We start from the raw sequence: 24,512 nt of genomic DNA on the forward strand, positions 1-24,512 counted from the left end.
AACCACAACAACATCCACAATCACAACAACATCCACAACCACAGCAACATCCACAACCACAGCAACATCCACAACAACCACAGCAACATCCACATCAACATCCACAACCACAGCAACATCCACATCAACATCCACAACCACAACAACATCCACAACCACAGCAACATCCACATCCACAACAACATCAACAACCACAACAACATCCACATCCACAACAACCACATCCACAACAACATCCACAACAACATCCACATCAACATCCACAACCACAACAACATCCACATCCACAACAACCACAACAACATCCACATCAACATCCACAACCACAACAACATCCACATCCACAGCAACCACAACCACATCCAAGACAACATCCACAACCACAACAACATCCACATTCACAACAACATCCACATCCACAACAACCACATCAACATCCACATCAACATCCACAACCACAGCAACATCCACATCCACAACAACCACAACAACATCCACAACCACAACAACATCCACAACCACAGCAACATCCACAACCACAGCAACATCCACATCCACAACAACCACAGCAACATCCACATCAACATCCACAACCACAGCAACATCCACATCAACATCCACAACAACATCCACATCAACATCCACATTCACAACAACATCCACATCAACATCCACATCCACAACAACCACAGCAACATCCACAACAACCACAACAACATCCACATCAACATCCACAACCACAGCAACATCAACATCCACAACCACAACAACATCCACATCAACATCCACAACCACAACAACATCCACATCAACATCCACATTCACAACAACATCCACATCAACATCCACATCCACAACAACCACAGCAAACATCCACATCCACAACATCAGCAACATCCACATCAACATCCACAACCACAACAACATCCACATCAACATCCACAACCACAACAACATCCACATCCACAACAACCACAACAACATCCACATCCACAACATCATCCACAACCACAACAACATCCACAACAACAACCACCACATCCACAACCACTGACTGCATGCCCAACAATATAGTAAAATGTTTAGCCCTCCCTGTCCAGACGACTCCTCAGATGGACAGTGCTTCTAAGGCCAGAGACTGAGCAGGATGGGCAGGGGGGTCCGATGTGTTTTGTTCTACATTATATGTTCTAACATGGATGCCATCATACTCCAGGATTCCTCCAGGCTTCACCCCCATACTCCACAACCACAGCAACATCCACAACCACAGCAACATCCACAACAACCACAGCAACATCCACATCAACATCCACAACCACAGCAACATCCACATCAACATCCACAACCACAACAACATCCACAACCACAGCAACATCCACATCCACAACAACATCAACAACCACAACAACATCCACATCCACAACAACCACATCCACAACAACATCCACAACAACATCCACATCAACATCCACAACCACAACAACATCCACATCCACAACAACCACAACAACATCCACATCAACATCCACAACCACAACAACATCCACATCCACAGCAACCACAACCACATCCAAGACAACATCCACAACCACAACAACATCCACATCCACAACAACATCCACATCCACAACAACCACATCAACATCCACATCAACATCCACAACCACAGCAACATCCACATCCACAACAACCACAACAACATCCACAACCACAACAACATCCACAACCACAGCAACATCCACAACCACAGCAACATCCACATCCACAACAACCACAGCAACATCCACATCAACATCCACAACCACAGCAACATCCACATCAACATCCACAACAACATCCACATCAACATCCACATTCACAACAACATCCACATCAACATCCACATCCACAACAACCACAGCAACATCCACAACAACCACAACAACATCCACATCAACATCCACAACCACAGCAACATCAACATCCACAACAACATCCACATCAACATCCACAACCACAACAACATCCACATCAACATCCACATTCACAACAACATCCACATCAACATCCACATCCACAACAACCACAGCAAACATCCACATCCACAACATCAGCAACATCCACATCAACATCCACAACCACAACAACATCCACATCAACATCCACAACCACAACAACATCCACATCCACAACAACCACAACAACATCCACATCCACAACATCATCCACAACCACAACAACATCCACAACAACAACCACCACATCCACAACCACTGACTGCATGCCCAACAATATAGTAAAATGTTTAGCCCTCCCTGTCCAGACGACTCCTCAGATGGACAGTGCTTCTAAGGCCAGAGACTGAGCAGGATGGGCAGGGGGGTCCGATGTGTTTTGTTCTACATTATATGTTCTAACATGGATGCCATCATACTCCAGGCTTCCACCTCATCCATGGGTCACCCCCATACTCCAGCGTACCACCTCATCCATGTGTCACCCCCGTACTCCAGGCTACCAACTCATTCATGTGTCACCCCCATACTCCAGGCTACCAACTCATCCATGTGTCACCCCCATACTCCAGACTACCACCTCATCCATGTGCCACCCCCATACTCCAGGCTACCACCTCATCCATGTGTCACCCACATACTCCAGGCTACCACCTCATCCATGGGTCACCCCCATACTCCAGACTACCACCTCATCCATGTGCCACCCCCATACTCCAGACTACCACCTCATCCATGTGTCACCCCCATACTCCAGGCTACCACCTCATCCATGGGTCACCTCCATACTCCAGGCTGCCACCTCATCCATGGGTCACCCACATACTCCAGGCTACCACCTCATCCATGTGTCACCCCCATATTCCAGACTACCACCTCATCCATGTGCCACCCCCATACTCCAGGCTACCACCTCATCCATGTGTCACCCCCATACTCCAGGCTGCCACCTCATCCATGTGTCACCCCATTAGTCCAGGCTGCCACCTCATCCATGGGTCACCTCCATACTCCAGGCTACCACCTCATCCATGGGTCACCTCCATACTCCAGGCTACCACCTCATCCATGTGTCACCCCAATAGTCCAGCGTACCACCTCATCCATGGGTCACCCACATACTCCAGGCTACCACCTCATCTATGTGTCACCCCCATACTCCAGACTACCACCTCATCCATGGGTCACCCCCATACTCCAGGCTACCACCTCTTCCATGTGTCACCCCATTAGTCCAGGCTACCACCTCATCCATGGGTCACCCCCATACTCCAGGCTACCACCTCATCTATCTGTCACCCCCATACTCCAGGCTACCACCTCATCCATGTGTCACCCACATACTCCAACCTACCACCTCATCCATGTGTCACCCCATTAGTCCAGCGTACCACCTCATCCTTGTGTCACCCCCATAGTCCAGGCTAGCACCTCATCCATGTGTCACCCCCATACTCCATTGTACCACCTCATCCATATGTGACCCCCATACTCCAGGCTGCCACCTCATCTCTGTGTCACCCCCATACTCCAGGCTGCCACCTCATCCATGTGTCACCCCCATACTCCAGGCTACCACCTCATCCATGTGTCCCCCCCATACTCCAGGCTACCACCTCATCCATGTGCCACCCCCATACTCCAGGCTACCACCTCATCCATGTGTCCCCCCCCCATACTCCAGGCTACCACCTCATCCATGTGCCACCCCCATACTCCAGGCTACCACCTCATCCATGTGCCACCCCCATACTCCAGGCTACCACCTCATCTATGTGTCACCCCCATACTCCAGGCTACCACCTCATCCATGTGTCACCCCCATACTCCAGGCTACCACCTCATCTATGTGTCACCCCCATACTCCAGGCTACCACCTCATCCATGTGCCACCCCCATACTCCAGGCTACCACCTCATCCATGTGTCCCCCCCATACTCCAGGCTACCACCTCATCCATGTGCCACCCCCATACTCCAGGCTACCACCTCATCCATGGGTCACCCCCATACTCCAGCGTACCACCTCATCCATGTGTCACCCCCATACTCCAGACTACCTCCTCATCCATGTGTCACCCCCGTACTCCAGGCTACCACCTCATCCATGTGTCACCCCATTAGTCCAGGCTACCACCTCATCCATGGGTCACCCCCATACTCCAGGCTACCACCTCATCTATCTGTCACCCCCATACTCCAGACTACCTCCTCTTCCATGTGTCACCCACATACTCCAGGCTACCACCTCATCCATGTGTCACCCCATTAGTCCAGCGTACCACCTCATCCTTGTGTCACCCCCATAGTCCAGGCTCCCACCTCATCCATGTGTCACCCCCATACTCCAGCGTACCACCTCATCCATGTGTCACCCCCATACTCCAGGCTACCACCTCATCCATGTGTCCCCCCCATACTCCAGGCTACCACCTCATCCATGGGTCACCCCCATACTCCAGGCTACCACCTCATCCATGTGCCACCCCCATACTCCAGGCTACCACCTCATCCATGGGTCCCCCCCATACTCCAGGCTACCACCTCATCCATGTGTCACCCCCATACTCCAGACTACCACCTCATCCATGTGTCACCCCCATACTCCAGGCTACCACTTCATCTATGTGTCCCCCCCATACTCCAGGCTACCACCTCATCCATGTGTCACCCCCATACTCCAGGCTACCACCTCATCCATGTGTCACCCCCATACTCCAGGCTACCACCTCATCCATGTGTCCCCCCCATACTCCAGCGTACCACCTCATCCATGTGTCACCTCCATACTCCAGGCTACCACCTCATCTATGTGTCACCCCCATACTCCAGGCTACCACCTCATCCATGTGTCACCCCCATACTCCAGACTACCACCTCATCCATGTGTCCCCCCCATACTCCAGGCTACCACCTCATCCATGTGTCACCTCCATACTCCAGGCTACCACCTCATCCATGTGTCACCCCCATACTCCAGGCTACCACCTCATCCATGTGTCACCCCCATACTCCAGACTACCACCTCATCCATGTGTCCCCCCCATACTCCAGGCTACCACCTCATCCATGTGTCACCCCCATACTCCAGACTACCACTTCATCCATGTGCCACCCCCATACTCCAGGCTACCACCTCATCCATGTGTCACCCACATACTCCAGGCTACCACCTCATCCATGGGTCACCCCCATACTCCAGCGTACCACCTCATCCATGTGTCACCCCCATACTCCAGGCTACCACCTCATCCATGTGCCACCCCCATACTCCAGGCTACCACCTCATCCATGTGTCCCCCCCATACTCCAGGCTACCACCTCATCCATGTGCCACCCCCATACTCCAGGCTACCACCTCATCCATGTGTCACCCACATTCTCCAGGCTACCACCTCATCCATGTGTCCCCCCCATACTCCAGGCTACCAACTCATCCATGTGGCACCCCCATAGTCCAGACTACCACCTCATCCATGGGTCACCTCCATACTCCAGGCTACCACCTCATCCATGGGTCACCCCCATAATCCAGACTATCACCTCATCCATGTGTCCCCCCCATACTCCAGACTACCACCTCATCTCTGTGTCACCCCCGTACTCCAGGCTACCACCTCATCCATGTGTCCGCCCCATACTCCAGGCTACCACCTCATCCATGGGTCACCCCCATTAGTCCAGGCTACCACCTCATCCATGTGTCACCCCCATACTCCAGGCTACCACCTCATCTATGTGTCACCCCCATACTCCAGGCTACCACCTCATCTATGTGTCACCCCCATACTCCAGGCTACCACCTCATCCATGGGTCACCCCCATACTCCAGCGTACCACCTCATCCATGTGTCACCCCCATACTCCAGACTACCACCTCATCCATGTGTCACCCCCATACTCCAGCGTACCACTTCATCCATGTGTCACCCCCATACTCCAGACTACCTCCTCATCCATGTGTCACCCCCATACTCCAGGCTACCACCTCATCTATCTGTCACCCCCATACTCCAGGCTACCACCTCATCCATGTGTCACCCACATACTCCAGGCTACCACCTCATCCATGTGTCACCCCATTAGTCCAGCGTACCTCCTCATCCTTGTGTCACCCCCATAGTCCAGGCTACCACCTCATCCATGTGTCACCCCCATACTCCAGCGTACCACCTCATCCATGTGTCACCCCCATACTCCAGCGTACCACCTCATCCATGTGTCCCCCCCATACTCCAGGCTACCACCTCATCCATGTGCCACCCCCATACTCCAGGCTACCACCTCATCCATGGGTCCCCCCCATACTCCAGGCTACCACCTCATCCATGTGTCACCCCCATACTCCAGACTACCACCTCATCCATGTGTCACCCCCATACTCCAGGCTACCACCTCATCTATGTGTCCCCCCCATACTCCAGGCTACCACCTCATCCATGTGTCACCCCCATACTCCAGGCTACCACCTCATCCATGTGTCACCCCCATACTCCAGGCTACCACCTCATCCATGTGTCCCCCCCATACTCCAGCGTACCACCTCATCCATGTGTCACCTCCATACTCCAGGCTACCACCTCATCTATGTGTCACCCCCATACTCCAGGCTACCACCTCATCCATGTGTCACCCCCATACTCCAGACTACCACCTCATCCATGTGTCCCCCCCATACTCCAGGCTACCACCTCATCTATGTGTCACCCCCATACTCCAGGCTACCACCTCATCCATGGGTCACCCCCATACTCCAGGCTACCACCTCATCCATGTGCCACCCCCATACTCCAGGCTACCACCTCATCCATGTGTCCCCCCCATACTCCAGGCTACCACCTCATCCATGTGTCACCCCCATAGTCCAGACTACCACCTCATCCATGGGTCACCTCCATACTCCAGGCTACCACCTCATCCATGGGTCACCCCCATAATCCAGACTACCACCACATCCATGGGTCCCCCCCATACTCCAGGCTACCACCTCATCCATGTGTCCCCCCCATACTCCAGGCTACCACCTCATCCTTGTGTCACCCCCATACTCCAGACTACCACCTCATCTCTGTGTCACCCCCGTACTCCAGGCTACCACCTCATCCATGTGTCCCCCCCATACTCCAGGCTACCACCTCATCCATGTGTCACCCCCATACTCCAGGCTACCACCTCATCCATGTGTCCCCCCCATACTCCAGGCTACCACCTCATCCATGGGTCACCCCCATACTCCAGGCTACCACCTCATCCATGTGTCACCCCATACTCCAGGCTACCACCTCATCTATGGGTCACCCCCATACTCCAGCGTACCACCTCATTGAGTTGTAGGTATTGATACTATTGGGCTTATATATGTCATCGTGTAGAATCAGTGATCAGTATGATGGGGTAGTGACACAGATCTATATATGCGGTCTCTGCGCTAACGGCATATAGTATAACTGGATTTATTAGTACATAATCCTCAGGGAAGGCCTTTCAGGAGCGCTGAGCCCCTTTCTCAAACCTCCAGGATATGTTTAAATCTGCGTCCCCTGAGAATTATGTACTAATAAATCCAGTTATACTCTATGCGGTCTGTGAGGAGACTAGATCTTTTTTTGGGATTCTGTGTCTATCCGTACTCGGTTGTATTGTGGTTGATAGTCTCCAGCAGCGGCCGCTACTTCCACCTCCTGTTGTGTGCTGTATAGTGGTTGTGGAGCCTAAACCTCATTGTCTGCTTTATTGCCTCACTAGTTGTTATTGAGTATATGGTGTCACCCTATGAGGCGCTCTGTTCTGCCTTTTTTCTGTTCTTTGCTGCTGGTGTAGTGACAGAACTTGCTGAAAACCCTGAAGACATATGTAATGGAGGGGGCCGCCTGCTTTGGTCAGGCGCTACTTGTAAGAAGGGTCCCAGGACAGAACACAGGGTGTCCCCCTGCTGAGGCTAATAGTTATCAGCTGAAACCTGCCGGTAAGTGGTCAGCTTCCCTGCAGCTTCACCACAGGAGAGAACGGGCATTGTAGTGTCCATTCTCATCAATGGGCGGTCAGTGTACAATCCAGAGAGCGAATATTCTACATAAGATGCTGTCAGTCTAGAAGTTGTCATCCTTGTGTCTCTTTCATTTCCTAGATGATGATGATACTGAGGAGTTCTCCCATAAGATTTCCCAGTATGAGGACCATGTCCTGAGGATGACGTACAAATATTTCCAGGATGATCTGCAGCTCATTGTGGAGAACCTGACTCCTATATCACTTCTGAGTGAGCTGAACTCCCGAGGCGTCCCTGATATAGAGGTGAGAGGATGGGACCTGCCGGTGTTATATACAGGAGCCCAATGTGTTATATATACAGGAGCCCCATGTGTTATATGCAGGAGCTCCATGTGTTATATACAGGAGCCCCATGTGTTATACATACAGGAGCCCCATGTGTTATATATATACAGGAGCCCCATGTGTTATATATATACAGGAGCCCCATGTGTTATATATATACAGGAGCCCCATGTGTTATATATATACAGGAGCCCCATGTGTTATATATATACAGGAGCCCCATGTGTTATATATACAGGAGCCCCATGTGTTATATATATACAGGAGCCCCATGTGTTATATATATACAGGAGCCCCATGTGTTTTATATATATATATATATATATATATATATACAGGAGCCCCATGTGTTATATATATACAGGAGCCCCATGTGTTATATATATACAGGAGCCCCATGTGTTATATATATACAGGAGCCCCATGTGTTATATATATACAGGAGCCCCATGTGTTATATATATACAGGAGCCCCATGTGTTATATATATACAGGAGCCCCATGTGTTATATATATACAGGAGCCCCATGTGTTATATATATACAGGAGCCCCATGTGTTATATATATACAGGAGCCCCATGTGTTATATATATACAGGAGCCCCATGTGTTATATATATACAGGAGCCCCATGTGTTATATACAGGAGCCCCATGTGTTATATATATATATATACAGGAGCCCCATGTGTTATATATATATACAGGAGCCCCATGTGTTATATATATACAGGAGCCCCATGTGTTATATATATATACAGGAGCCCCATGTGTTATATATACAGGAGCCCCATGTGTTATATATACAGGAGCCCCATGTATTATATATACAGGAGCCCCATGTGTTATATATATATATATATATATACAGGAGCCCCATGTGTTATATATATATACAGGAGCCCCATGTGTTATATATATACAGGAGCCCCATGTGTTATATATATACAGGAGCCCCATGTGTTATATATATACAGGAGCCCCATGTGTTATATATATACAGGAGCCCCATGTGTTATATATATACAGGAGCCCCATGTGTTATATACAGGAGCCCCATGTGTTATATATATATATATACAGGAGCCCCATGTGTTATATATATATACAGGAGCCCCATGTGTTATATATATACAGGAGCCCCATGTGTTATATATATACAGGAGCCCCATGTGTTATATATACAGGAGCCCCATGTGTTATATATACAGGAGCCCCATGTATTATATATACAGGAGCCCCATGTGTTATATACAGGAGCCCCATGTGTTATATATATATATATATACAGGAGCCCCATGTGTTATATATATATACAGGAGCCCCATGTGTTATATATATACAGGAGCCCCATGTGTTATATATATACAGGAGCCCCATGTGTTATATATATACAGGAGCCCCATGTGTTATATATACAGGAGCCCCATGTATTATATATACAGGAGCCCCATGTGTTATATATACAGGAGCCTCATGTGTTATATATACAGGAGCCCCATGTGTTATATATATATATACAGAAGCCCCATGTGTTATATATACAGGAGCCTCATGTGTTATATATATACAGGAGCCCCATGTGTTATATATATACAGAAGCCCCATGTGTTATATATATATACAGGAGCCCCATGTGTTATACATACAGGAGCCCCATGTGTTATATATATACAGGAGCCCCATGTGTTATATATACAGGAGCCCCATGTGTTATATATACAGGAGCCCCATGTGTTATATATATACAGGAGCCCCATGTGTTATATATATATATACAGGAGCCCCATGTGTTATATATATATACAGGAGCCCCATGTGTTATATATATACAGGAGCCCCATGTGTTTTATATATATATATATATATATATATATATATATATATATATATATATATACAGGAGCCCCATGTGTTATATGTGGTGTCCCACATATGTTCTCTCTCTTTTGTCAAGTATTCTTCTACCTCTACCTCCAAGATCCCAGAACCCTATGTGTTATATATACAGAAACCCTAAGTGTTATATATGGACAGGAGCCCCATGTGTTATATATGGACAGGAGCCCCATGTGTTATATATACAGGAACCCCATGTGTTATACATACAGGAGCCCCATGTGTTATATATATACAGGAGCCCCATGTGTCCCACATATGTTCTCTCTCTTTTCTCAAGTATTCTTCTACCTCTACCTCCAAGATCCCAGCAGAGCACAGTACTACTTGGGTTGGGACTCTCACAAAATCCTCCTCTCTACTCCTTTGACTCTATACTCTCAGCACGCAACTCAGTCCACACGACTGTTCTTCTCCCTATCCGCTTACTACAGATCTGGATCCTAATATATCAAGTGTCTTATTAAATATAAAGTATTATTTCAAGGTAAAGCTATGATTCCTCACTCCGCACCAACACAGCACACGAACATTCCTTGGGTCATCTCCTCTTTCTGTGGGTGGCAGTGCTGGTGGGTCATCATTCCACTCTGGACCACCGTGACAACAACCCGCAACAACCAGAGGTCACCAGGGTGCTGTCCACAGGAGAACAGAGTGCAGCCATCGCTTTAAACTAAAAGCAGGTGTGCCACCATACCTGTGTGCCCAACCGGCACTGGCATTACGTAATAACATCATTTGGCTTGTCTGTGTTTCGGCCTACCACAATAGAACTGGCATCACACTTTACCATATGGCAAGTGACCGGCCAATGTGGCCTCCTCACCGGGGGTGTACCAGCACCAGCGCACTCTCAAACACACCGCAACACAGAAGTGGCGTCACGAACAGGATTCAAACCTTGTTGTTGCCTATAAATGCTGTCCTAAAGAACTGTGTATGGGGTTTGATTTACTGTGTGAAGATTGCCAAGAACTGTGTGCTCTTATTGCTTAAGCAAGTTGTAAACTGTTAACCACCAAAACCCCTATTGCCCTAAAGATAAGTGCCCCAAAGAAAAGAATCGCCCTGACCGCGCTTGTTAAAGTGGGGGAGCCATCTTTATTGTCTCGGGACTGCTTATGTTAAGTGCGCAACAAATTTCAAAGAGCCCGCCAACAAAACCGCGGGAAGGCTACACTAAAGTGCGGGAAGACTCTCCAGAAAACGCGGCAAAGGTCCAACGCCGCTTCCTGGCGGAACACAGGAGTACAACATTGTTTCTGGGAGGCTTCTGGCGCAGCCATGATAGAGAAGGCCGACACCCATGTACGTCCCCTGCACTTCACTGAAAGTGATGACTCCGCCCTCAGTAGCAACAAGGTGGCGAGCGGAGAACAACAAGTTATGGACGACGCAACTAATGCAATCTCTAAGATTGTGGGAGCCCTGGCCTGCTGGTCAGCGGCGGCTGCAAGCAAGTACATACTGCAGCCCAGTCCCTGCCATCACCAGTCTGGCCCTGCCGCTGAGACCTCTGGCTACCCAGCCGACCCTGGGAGGAGTCCCAAGAGGGAGAAAGCAACTTTTTCAGGATCTGGGACCCTGATCAAGACAGCGATGCCTACTCTGATTTCACTATCATCGACGAGCATAAGTACGCGGTGGAGGCCGCATTTGATGATGACAACTGTGTGGCTATCCCGGCGCCACTACCCAGATCCAAGACTGTGGCCTCAGCAAAGCCGTTAGGCCGCAACCCTACAGAGGCGGGACCGCCTCCACTACCTCTGCTGCCACAGAGAGTCCGCAGAGGCAGGACCTCGCAGCTGCTGGACATTCTAAGAGACATTGTCCCGGCTAAGCAGCCACCCTTCTGTCATCTTGCGATAGAGTGGGATGATGCACAGAACAAGACAACACTGGCGGTGACAGCTCCACCACAGCCAAGCGACACAGCTATGCAGCGGGTAACCGCATCAGAACTGGAGCGGAAGGCTTGGACCCAGGAGGCTTCATCTAGCACAACCCAGGAAGAGATACACAGCTGCATCTCTCACCTACCAGCGCTCTCAAAAGCACTAAAAGAGTGACCCCCAGGATGCTAAAAAAAGGACGCTATGCTGTTCCCTTTAAGCAGTTCAGCTAAGCTGTTCTGTTGAGCCACGTTGGCTCCCACCTGTTTTGTGTGTCCCCCATGTTTGCAACATCCCTGTTTAAGATCCTGCACCCAGCCTAGCTGTGATCCACTTTGCCTTAATCCCCCTTGCTTGTGAGGAACAAGCCTCACTGTATTAAAAGGAACTGACGCATCATAGCACCAACAAGGGTGCATATGGACAGATGCATCCAGTGCTGCTGATTTTATTTTATTTTACTATTACTTAAAAGTCAACAAAGTTTTATTTGCACTTAAGTTTTATAACATATGTTTGCATTTCATAACCCATGCTGTGCCTTAACCAAACGTCCAGTCTTTTTCTCACAGTGGATGTCTTTTTTAAGTGAGGGAGTATGTGGTGTCCCACCACGGATGTTGCCAGTACCTACATCCTTCGCAAAAGCCTGTACTTTTTGTATGTAAGCAGTGATGTAGTAGTGTTAAAGTTTCGCCACAAGATGTCGCTATTGTAAGTGTATATGAGCATAGTTGCTGCACAGCTGTAGTACAAGGGTTATTGTTTGTTTGTATGTATGTCACATGGATTTGTAGGCCAATGAGCGTGTTTTTCTTTTCTGTCCTATCATTTCTCTCTTTCTACATATGCCCTCTTCACCCATTCAGGGTTTGATTATATCAATCTGCAGCAGATCCTGGATGTGTGATTACATCAATCTGCAGCAGATCCTGGATGTGTAATTGCATCCTTGAATTAAGGTTGAGGTATAGAAATGTCTGTAAAATAGAATGAGGCTACATTAACACATCATTATATTTTCAAGGATGAAATTTATGATCAGCATTTTTTCTCCACAATCCGTAAAATATCATCTGTAGCGCATCTGTATTGTGCACCATATTATGCTCCGTATTTTGCAGATCCGCAAAAAACAAAAACGATAATGGCATAAAATGAGGTCACTAACCACGAGGAGCTTAAATGGTGATGTGACAGAACTGCAGAAGGCAATTGCGGATGGTGGATTGGTTTAGGAGTGCTTAGGTGTTGGAGTGTCCATACCCCAACTGCGGACCGCATTACAACCAGTCCTATTTTTTTTTTACGTTGCGGACTGTGGATCACCAAAAATAGAGGATTTGTGAATTGCACCATAGAAAATGAATGGGTTACAAAGTATTTGCAGATCCGCAAATACTGAGAACTTATGCGGCCTTGTGAGTAAGGCCTGAACCACAAGTGCCCCTCTTTGGCCATCCAGAAAGTTGGTAGATATGCCCCAGAACAACAAAACACAACAATCACTGAACTCAGGGAGAACAGCAAAAAATTCCAATGGAGTACTCATTTATGAGTCTCCACTGATTGCCCCCTACAAAATTTGAATATGCAAAGAAGGGGTCCGTAGAGCCTCAGTTACGAGTCTCAAAACACCGGAATAGCCAGATATCCCTCTCTCCAGAGAAGGAAGCCCGTTGCCAAGGGGTGCCTCCTAGTGGGGAGATCAGCAAACCACCCTGATACGTAGTCCCTCAGGTCCTCACTCTGTTGCGAGCTTTGGGACCTAAATAAGGAAACACCAGGGTGGCCCCTGTAAGTCAAAGTCTAACTCTGTGGTGAGTATAACGACATAAGACAAGGGATACCAAGGCTAGGCATCCATCCACAGACTGCAGTTTCGGGGTATTTGCCCCTCGTCAGTGTGGAGCAGGATTCTGGCTACCGGGGGCAATGATAAATAGACCAACAAAACACAACAATCACTGAACTCAGGGAGAACAGCAAAAAAATCCAATGGAGTACTCATTTACGAGTCTTCACTGATTGCCCCCTAAAAAATTTGAATATGCCCCAGAACCCCACAGAAATACAGCCTCAATTTCCTATGCCTGGCTCATATTTCATTCCCAGATGGATGTGCCACTGGATGCCAAAGTTTCCTGTGTCAGACAAGTTGTTCTCCATCAGTTCCTATTCTTTGACCTTAGGTCCTTTCTTACGAATTTCTTTAGCATTATCTCCCCGAACTGTACAGTGATCTGCCATGTTTTAATTTCTCCTGCTGGCATAAGGGTTCACGGTGTATCGGGCGTTTGAAGATACAGTGGTCTGCCCGGTGAGCTGTTCCAGCACTTTAGCGTCTCGGGTCAGCCTGTCCCCACTCATAACAACACAGATATTGCGGCTCAGCTCCAGCATTCGATTTTCCCTCTCAGATTTCTCCACCATATTGCGAGAATTAAAGAGCCTGATCCTGCCTTCGAAACAGCTACATCTTCTAAGAGAGGCAGAATGTACGAAAGTTGTCAAAAGCCATTGGCTGAGGGCGATGTTATGGCGGATGCATTCATGCAGTGGAGATGTAGCGCCCCATAGAGTTTGACGTGTGGCAGCAGACCTTACATAACAGAGGTTTTTTTTCCCCGACCTGGCGCATAGCCCCATAAATTGTCCTGCAATCATTTTTAATGACAAAAGATATTTGGACAGCCCTGGCATACACAGTATGCTCAGCAAATCGCGGCTGAGCAGCTGATGAAGCGGCAGAGGGGGGGGGGGCGGCATGAGGGACGGTTGGAGAGGTCCGACCGGCCTCCCGAAGATGAAGTCGTTCGACCCAAGATGGCGGCCAAGGTTGACAGTAATCTGGTGAGTATACTGCATCACACTTCCGGGGGTGGGGGGACACGGAGAAGGGGGCCATTCACTTACATAACACATATTACAAAGTTGTATAACTGTGTAGTGTGTTTTTTAGTGAATAATTTTTAAACGCCGCACTCCCCCTTTAGGAGCTATATTCTCTGCTGTGTAGTGTATTAGCCCTAAGAAGGGATTTTGGGGTCTGCCTACAGTCAGCTTAAGGCTCACTGTCCCTACTCCAGGATCTCTCCCTCACAACCTTCAAGATGGCATCTTATGGCGAACAGGAAAAGCCAACTTCTAATACTCTGGAGGTCACATGAGTAGACCAGCCAATGAATGTAGACGCTGTTCTCCCAATGTCAGCGTGCTCCTAGGGCCTGTCACACCCCTACATAGTTATTGGTTAGAATTTTTACAGCGTTTTTGGTTGGATGTTGGATGTGGCAACTACTATGAATAGCTACTCGCTCAAGTACTACTCCCTCATCTCCAATATTTAACCCTTTGTATCATGTTTCTTTGTATAATGACTCAATGACTTGTGTGTGATCTCTCCTGTGATATAGAAATATCAGGATCTAGAGAACGATAGAAAAACATTGGCGCGGACGTTACTACAGGATCTATTTACCAGAGGAAGAAACACTGTGATAGGATTGTGGGTCAGTCTGTATGTGTTACAGAAGAGTCATGGCTCCTCTGGCCTGGACGCTGTACTGGAGGAACTCCGCCATAGAGGTAACATTGTGTATGAGATACATGATATAGAAGTAACATTGTGTATGAGATACATGATATAGAGGTAACATTGTGTATGAGATACATGATATATACAGGTAACATTGTGTATGAGATACATGATATATACAGGTAACATTGTGTATGAGATACATGATATATACAGGTAACATTGTGTATGAGATACATGATATATACAGGTAACATTGTGTATGAGATACATGATATATACAGGTAACATTGTGTATGAGATACATGATATATACAGGTAACATTGTGTATGAGATACATGATATATACAGGTAACATTGTGTATGAGATACATGATATAGAGGTAACATTGTGTATGAGATACATGATATATACAAGTAACATTGTGTATGAGATACATGATATATACAGGTAACATTGTGTATGAGATACATGATATATACAGGTAACATTGTGTATGAGATACATTATATATACAGGTAACATTGTGTATGAGATACATGATATACAGGTAACATTGTGTATGAGATACATGATATATACAGGTAACATTGTGTATGAGATACATGATATATACAGGTAACATTGTGTATGAGATACATGATATATACAGGTAACATTGTGTATGAGATACATGATATATACAGGTAACATTGTGTATGAGATACATGATATATACAGGTAACATTGTGTATGAGATACATGATATATACAGGTAACATTGTGTATGAGATACATGATATATACAGGTAACATTGTGTATGAGATACATGATATATACAGGTAACATTGTGTATGAGATACATGATATATACAGGTAACATTGTGTATGAGATACATGATATACAGGTAACATTGTGTATGAGATACATGATATATACAGGTAACATTGTGTATGAGATACATGATATATACAGGTAACATTGTGTATGAGATACATGATATAGAAGTAACATTGTGTATGAGATACATGATATACAGGGAACATTGTGTATGAGATACATGATATATACAGGTAACATTGTGTATGAGATACATGATATATAAAGGTAACATTGTGTATGAGATACATGATATATACAGGTAACATTGTGTATGAGATACATGATATATACAGGTAACATTGTGTATGAGATACATGATATATACAGGTAACATTGTGTATGAGATACATGATATATACAGGTAACATTGTGTATGAGATACATGATATATACAGGTAACATTGTGTATGAGATACATGATATAGAGGTAACATTGTGTATGAGATACATGATATATACAAGTAACATTGTGTATGAGATACATGATATATACAGGTAACATTGTGTATGAGATACATGATATATACAGGTAACATTGTGTATGAGATACATTATATATACAGGTAACATTGTGTATGAGATACATGATATACAGGTAACATTGTGTATGAGATACATGATATATACAGGTAACATTGTGTATGAGATACATGATATATACAGGTAACATTGTGTATGAGATACATGATATACAGGGAACATTGTGTATGAGATACATGATATATACAGGTAACATTGTGTATGAGATACATGATATATACAGGTAACATTGTGTATGAGATACATGATATATACAGGTAACATTGTGTATGAGATACATGATATATACAGGTAACATTGTGTATGAGATACATGATATATACAGGGAACATTGTGTATGAGATACATGATATACAGGTAACATTGTGTATGAGATACATGATATATACAGGTAACATTGTGTATGAGATACATTATATATACAGGTAACATTGTGTATGAGATACATGATATATACAGGTAACATTGTGTATGAGATACATTATATATACAGGTAACATTGTGTATGAGATACATGATATATACAGGTAACACTTTGTATGAGATACATGATATACAGGTAACATTGTGTATGAGATACATGATATACAGGTAACATTGTGTATGAGATACATGATATATACAGGTAACATTGTGTATGAGATACATTATATATACAGGTAACATTGTGTATGAGATACATGATATATACAGGTAACATTGTGTATGAGATACATGATATATACAGGTAACACTTTGTATGAGATACATGATATACAGGTAACATTGTGTATGAGATACATGATATACAGGTAACATTGTGTATGAGATACATGATATATACAGGTAACATTGTGTATGAGATACATGATATATACAGGTAACATTGTGTATGAGATACATGATATACAGGTAACATTGTGTATGAGATACATGATATATACAGGTAACATTGTGTATGAGATACATGATATACAGGTAACATTGTGTATGAGATACATGATATACAGGTAACATTGTGTATGAGATACATTATATATACAGGTAACATTGTGTATGAGATACATGATATACAGGTAACATTGTGTATGAGATACATTATATATACAGGTAACATTGTGTATGAGATACATGATATACAGGTAACATTGTGTATGAGATACATGATATATAGAGGTAACATTGTGTATGAGATACATGATATATACAGGTAACATTGTGTATGAGATACATGATATATACAGGTAACATTGTGTATGAGATACATTATATATACAGGTAACATTGTGTATGAGATACATGATATATACAGGTAACATTGTGTATGAGATACATGATATATACAGGTAACATTGTGTATGAGATACATTATATATACAGGTAACATTGTGTATGAGATACATGATATATACAGGGAACATTGTGTATGAGATACATTATATATACAGGTAACACTGTGTATGAGATACATGATATACAGGTAACATTGTGTATGAGATACATGATATACAGGTAACATTGTGTATGAGATACATGATATACAGGGAACATTGTGTATGAGATACATGATATACAGGGAACATTGTGTATGAGATACATGATATACAGGTCACATTGTGTATGAGATACATGATATAGAGGTAACATTGTGTATGAGATACATGATATATACAGGTAACATTGTGTATGAGATACATGATATAGAGGTAACATTGTGTATGAGATACATGATATATAGAGGTAACATTGTGTATGAGATACATTATATATACAGGTAACATTGTGTATGGGATACATGATATATAGAGAGAACATTGTGTATGAGATACATGATATAGAAGTAACATTGTGTATGAGATACATGATATACAGGTAACATTGTGTATGAGATACATGATATATACAGGTAACATTGTGTATGAGATACATGATATACAGGTAACATTGTGTATGAGATACATGATATATACAGGTAACATTGTGTATGAGATACATGATATACAGGTAACATTGTGTATGAGATACATGATATACAGGTAACATTGTGTATGAGATACATGATATATACAGGTAACATTGTGTATGAGATACATGATATATACAGGTAACATTGTGTATGAGATACATGATATATACAGGTAACATTGTGTATGAGATACATGATATAGAAGTAACATTGTGTATGAGATACATGATATATACAGGTAACATTGTGTATGAGATACATGATATACAGGTAACATTGTGTATGAGATACATGATATACAGGGAACACTGTGTATGAGATACATGATATATACAGGTAACATTGTGTATGAGATACATGATATAGAGGGAACATTTTGCATGAGATGGATACATGATAAAGAGGTAACATCCCTCATGTGTTAACAGGTGACTCTCTGGTGGAGGAGATCCTGCTGGATGAAGGAGGACACCAGCTCCCCCTACACCTTAGAGGTAAGTGGATAAATGTGATGTCCATAACAGAACTAGCAGGAAGTGAGGTTTGTGACTGCTGAGATCTCCTGGGCACGACACCGTCTTATACATGTGATCAGCCTGGCAGCCCCTATATTACATTTGATCTGGTTGTTGTGCTAAACTGGCAGGCTGGTAAGAGTTAGGGTGGTATTACACGGGCCGAGCAGGGCCCGATAATAACTGTAAACGAGCAGCGATCTGCTAGATCGTTGCTCGTTTACTGGGTCTATTACACGGCCCGATAATCGTTTGACGAGAGCTGCAAGGACATCGTTACCGATGTCCTTGCAGCCCTTGCTAAACTGGCATACATTACCCATCCACGTTCCAGGGCTGCTCCTGCCGGCCGCTTCTCCCGGGGTCCCGCGCGCGCTCTAGCTTAACAGAGGCCTGTCAGCTGATAGGCCACTCAGCCAATCACAGGCCGCGGCGGTCCCAGCCTGTGATTGGCTGAGCGGCCTATCAGCTGACAGGCCGCTGTGAAGCTAGAGCGCGCACGGGACCCCGGGAGAAGCGGACGGCAGGAGCAGCCCTGGAACGTGGATGGGTAATGTATATCGTTAGTCGCCGGCCACGCACCGCTATTACACGCAGCGGTGCGCGGTCGGCGCCCGACGAAAATAGGGTCTAACCTATATCAACGATCAGCCGATGATCGTTGTCATCGGCTGATCGTTGCATTTATTACACGGAGTGATAATCGGCCGAATCGGGCCAATTCGGCCGATTATCGTTCCGTGTAATAGTACCCTAAGACTCAATATGGGGGCCATGCAGGGATGCAAAGCAGCAGCCAGACTGCGCGAATTATTAGTGCAGCCATTAACATTCATTATCGGCTTCATGTCTCCTGCTATGTCTGGCTGATAACAATGGATTTTAGCACTGCACAAAAGAGCCAATCAGCTGAAGACATTTTCCCTCTTGTCTGCTGATCACTGGCACACAGGCCAATGATCGGTTAATTGGGCGTTCCTAGGAATACCAAAAATCAGTCTATGTAAAAGGGCCTTTACGCTGTCTTTCCACATATGCATTCGGAATACTGAGCTCTCTGGAAACCACCCCACCATTTCTCCCCCAATAGCCAACAGTGTTGAAGAGATAGTCAGTCAGCAATGTGGCATGGCTTTAGCAGGGGGGAATTGGGGTCCATGGTTTCCACAATTCATTCCTAATGCATATGTGGAAACAACCTTACTCAGTTATGCTGTCCCCCTGGAGTCATGCATGGACAGTGTTGGGTCAGGGGATTGGATGCATTGTTTGATAATTTTTAGAGCAAAAGGCCATAAAGACTTTTCCAAGCTTCAAGTACAGGCTGAACTAAAGGGGAAAGCCTAGAGGAGAGGCCTGCATGACAGGAGATGTCAGAGCTGTGGTAACCAGGGGTGTCAAAGCCACGGCGGCATCCCGTGCTCCAGGTCGCCGCCCTCCTGCTCCCAACTGTGGAACGGCAGCGGACACCGGTGCTTACCCTTAGCATGTGGTCCCAGCTCTCTGTTGTTCCTTCCCGTGGTTTCTGCTGTCCACGTGTCTCCAGCTGCACCCCACACGCTGCCGTTAGTATGCCTAGCCAGGGGTAGCGAAATGGGGGTCACCTGCTGCAGTAAGCGCATCCCACCTTGCGGTGGCCACTGGTGAAGACCAGCTGGCCATTAGACTCCGCTCCCTGGTGTGGCTTACGCTATCGCTAGTGGTGGTACAGTGGACTCCAAAATTGATCCCGGCGTGGTGCCTGATATTAGTGAGATCATTAGAGTGGTCGCCCAGCAGTCTCAGCAGATCCAATTGTCTGCCGCCTTACAGCAGCATACATCAGCATAACAGGCTCCTCCAGCGACTCCACCACCTTTAGTGCCTGTAATGTCTAATCTTGGCCCGAACCTACGCCTCGAGATCCCAAGGATTCGTCATCTAGAGCATCATGCACATCGAGTTCCTGGCCAACCCGTTCACCACTGAGCGTTCCAAGGTGGCATTTGTCATCAGTCTCTTGGAGGGGAAGGCCCTGGCCCGGCCTTGGATTCCGGCTCTGCAGGAAGCTTCATCTCTGCATCCCTGGTGAAGGAGTGGCAGCTACCAGTGGTCTCACTTGCCAAACCCCGACCATTTCCTCCATCACAGGCTAGTTCCTCAGCGATGTTGTTCGGTATCTGACTGAACCGTTGACCCTGCAGGTAGGGGCGCTACATTCAGAGGAGTTGGCCTTCTATGTTTTGCACTATTCCTCTTCAGCCATCCTGTTGTGTCTATCTTGGTTGCAGCTTCATACTCCCAACTTGGAATGGAGGACCGGTGAAATTGTACGCTTTGGACCGGAATGCCCTGACCGCTCTCTGAAGACCCCCTCAGATCTGGTGTCTTTTGTCTCCATGAGATTCCTCCAAGCTGCTACCTGACCTCCTGGCAAAATACAGAGACTTGGCAGGTGTTCTCTGCTAAAGAAGCTGACACCTTGCCGCCTCATCGCCCCTAGGACTGTCCTATAGATCTCCTTCCTGGCGCGACTCCTCCTCGTGGTCGGGTGAATCCCCTTTCTGTCCCGAAAACCAAAGCCATGTCCACCTACATAAAGGAAAACCTGCAAAAGGACTTCATCCGCAAGTCCATTTCACCAGCTGGAGCGGGTTTCTTCTTTGTTCAGAAGAAGAATGGACCCCTTCGGCCTCGTATCGACTACCGAGGCCTAAACAAGGTTACGGTGAAGAATCGGTATCCCCTACCACTAATCTCTAAGTTGTTCAACTGCCGGATCTTCACGAAATTGGACCTCAGGGGCGTGTACAATCTTATCCGAATTCGTGAGTGTGACGAATGGAAGACCGCTTTTAACACCAGTGACATGCACTTCGAATACCTGGTCATGCCCTTCACCCTGTGCAATGCCCCAGCGGTCTTCCAGGAGTCTGTCAATTACATCTTCCGGGATCTCCTCTACACCTATGTCATTGTCTATCCCCCAGACTTGCGGAGCCACATGAGATATGTTCTCAACTGCATAGGTTGAGAGCCAATCGCTTGTATGCCAAATTGGAGAAGTGCGTGTTCCACCACTCTAGCCTTCCCTTTCTTGGCTACATTGTCTCTGATTATGGTCTGCAAATGGATCTGGCTAAGCTCTCAGCAGTTCTTCACTGGCCATGCCCTGTGGGGCTTTGAGCTATACAGCGGCTCTTGGGGTTTGTCAACTATTATCCGCAATTCATCCCCCATTTTTCCATTTTAGTCACGCCACTTGTAGCCCTGACCAAGAAAGGTGCCAACCCCAAGCAATGGCCAGCCGAGGTGGAACAAGCTTTTTCCAAATAAAAAAGTCTGCCTTTGCCTCTGCTCGTATTCTGTCTTGCCCAAATTCCACTAGGCTATTTGCCCTAGAGGGGGATGCCTCTTTGGTGGGAGCTGGGGCCGTCCTTACCCAGAAGGATGTGTCTGGGAAAACTCGTACATGCGGTTTCTTCTTGAAGACCTCTTTTGCCGAAATAAATTATACCATTGGAGATCGAGAGCCCCTGGCGATTGAGTTGGCTCTGGAAGAGTGGCATCCTCTCCTGGAGGGGCGAAGCATCCAATTAACCTCTTAAGGACATAGGACGTACCGGTACGTCCTATGTCCTCATTAGCACTTCAAAGCGGGGCCGCGCGGCGGCCCCGCTTTGAAGTGCCGCGATCCCGGGTGCCGCGTGTAGCCCGGGACCGCCGCTATTAGCGGGCACGGTCCGATCGCCGTGCCCGCTAATTAGCTAATCGGAGGCAGCTGTCAAAGTTTCCCTGGTGTCTAGTGGGGGAGATCGCTCCTCCGGGACCTTGTCCCGGAGGAGCGATCTCCGTTACTGATGCCGGCCGGGGACGCGTCCAAGATGGCGCCGTCCTCGGCTCGGCACTCGTTTGTTTCCGGCTGCAGCAGCCGAAAGCAAACGAGTGCCGATCTCATGGATCTCTGCAGCATATCTATGCTGCAGAGATCTCTATGAGAGATCAAAGTGTATATACTAGAAGTCCCCCAGGGGGGCTTCTAGTATATGTGTAAAAAAAAAAAAAAACGTGTTGTTAATAGTAAAAATCCCCCTCCCCTAATAAAAGTCTGAATCACCCCCCTTTCCCCAGGTTTTAAATAAAAGTAAACAAATAAATAAATAAACATGTTTGGTATCGCCGCGTGCGTAATCGCCCGAACTATTAATTAATCACATTCCTGATCTCGCACGGTAAACGGCGTCAGCGCAAAAAAATCCCAAAGTGCAAAATTGCGCATTTTTGGTCGCATCAAATCCAGAAAAAATGTAATAAAAAGCGATCAAAAAGTCGTATATGCGCAATCAAGGTACCGATAGAAAGATCACATCATGGCGCAAAAAATGACACCTCGCACAGCCCCATAGACCAAAGGATAAAAGCGCTATAAGCCTGGGAATGGAGCGATTTTAAGGAATGTATATTGGTTAACAACGGTTTGAATTTTTTACAGGCCATCAGATACAATATAAGTTATACATGTTATATATCGTTTTAATCGTAACGACTTGAGGAACATGCATAACAAGTCAGTTTCACCCCAGGGTGAATGGCGTAAAAACACATTTCCCCCAAATAAAAGAAATGCGTTTTTTTTTTCAATTTCACCACACTTCGAATTTTTTTCTGGTTTCGCAGTGTACTGTATGCAAAAATTCAGCCTGTAATTGCAAAGTACAATTAGTGACGCAAAAAATAAGGGGTCATGTGGGTTTCTAGGTGGAAAAATGCAAGTGCTATGGCCTTTTAAACACAAGGAGGAAAAACCGAAAACGTAAAACGAAAATGGGCCATGTCCTTAAAGGGTTAATATCTTCATGGACCACAAGAACCTCCTCTACCTCCAGTCGGCCCAGCAACTTAATCCCAGGCATGCCAGGTGGTCCCTCTTCTTCTCCCGCTTTAACTTTGCTGTTCAGCAAAGAAGAATCTGAAGGCTAATGCTCTTTCGCAGACTTCTGAT

General features: G+C 46.1%; 1 protein-coding gene across 5 annotated transcripts in view; it reads left to right on the forward strand.

Annotated features, from left to right (window-relative positions):
* Window positions 1-24,512, forward strand: part of LOC138771458 (NACHT, LRR and PYD domains-containing protein 12-like) — a 98,868-nt gene that overhangs the window by 46,097 nt on the left and 28,259 nt on the right. For all 5 annotated transcript variants that reach the window (XM_069951163.1, XM_069951165.1, XM_069951162.1 and 2 more), the window contains 3 exons: window positions 8,124-8,290; window positions 15,545-15,716; window positions 19,445-19,510. In XM_069951163.1, coding sequence (XP_069807264.1) covers window positions 8,124-8,290; window positions 15,545-15,716; window positions 19,445-19,510 — 405 coding nt within the window. The remainder of the gene's footprint in view (window positions 1-8,123; window positions 8,291-15,544; window positions 15,717-19,444; window positions 19,511-24,512) is intronic.

This window comes from Dendropsophus ebraccatus, chromosome 13 (assembly GCF_027789765.1).
Source record: "Dendropsophus ebraccatus isolate aDenEbr1 chromosome 13, aDenEbr1.pat, whole genome shotgun sequence".
Taxonomy (NCBI): Eukaryota; Metazoa; Chordata; class Amphibia; order Anura; family Hylidae; genus Dendropsophus; species Dendropsophus ebraccatus.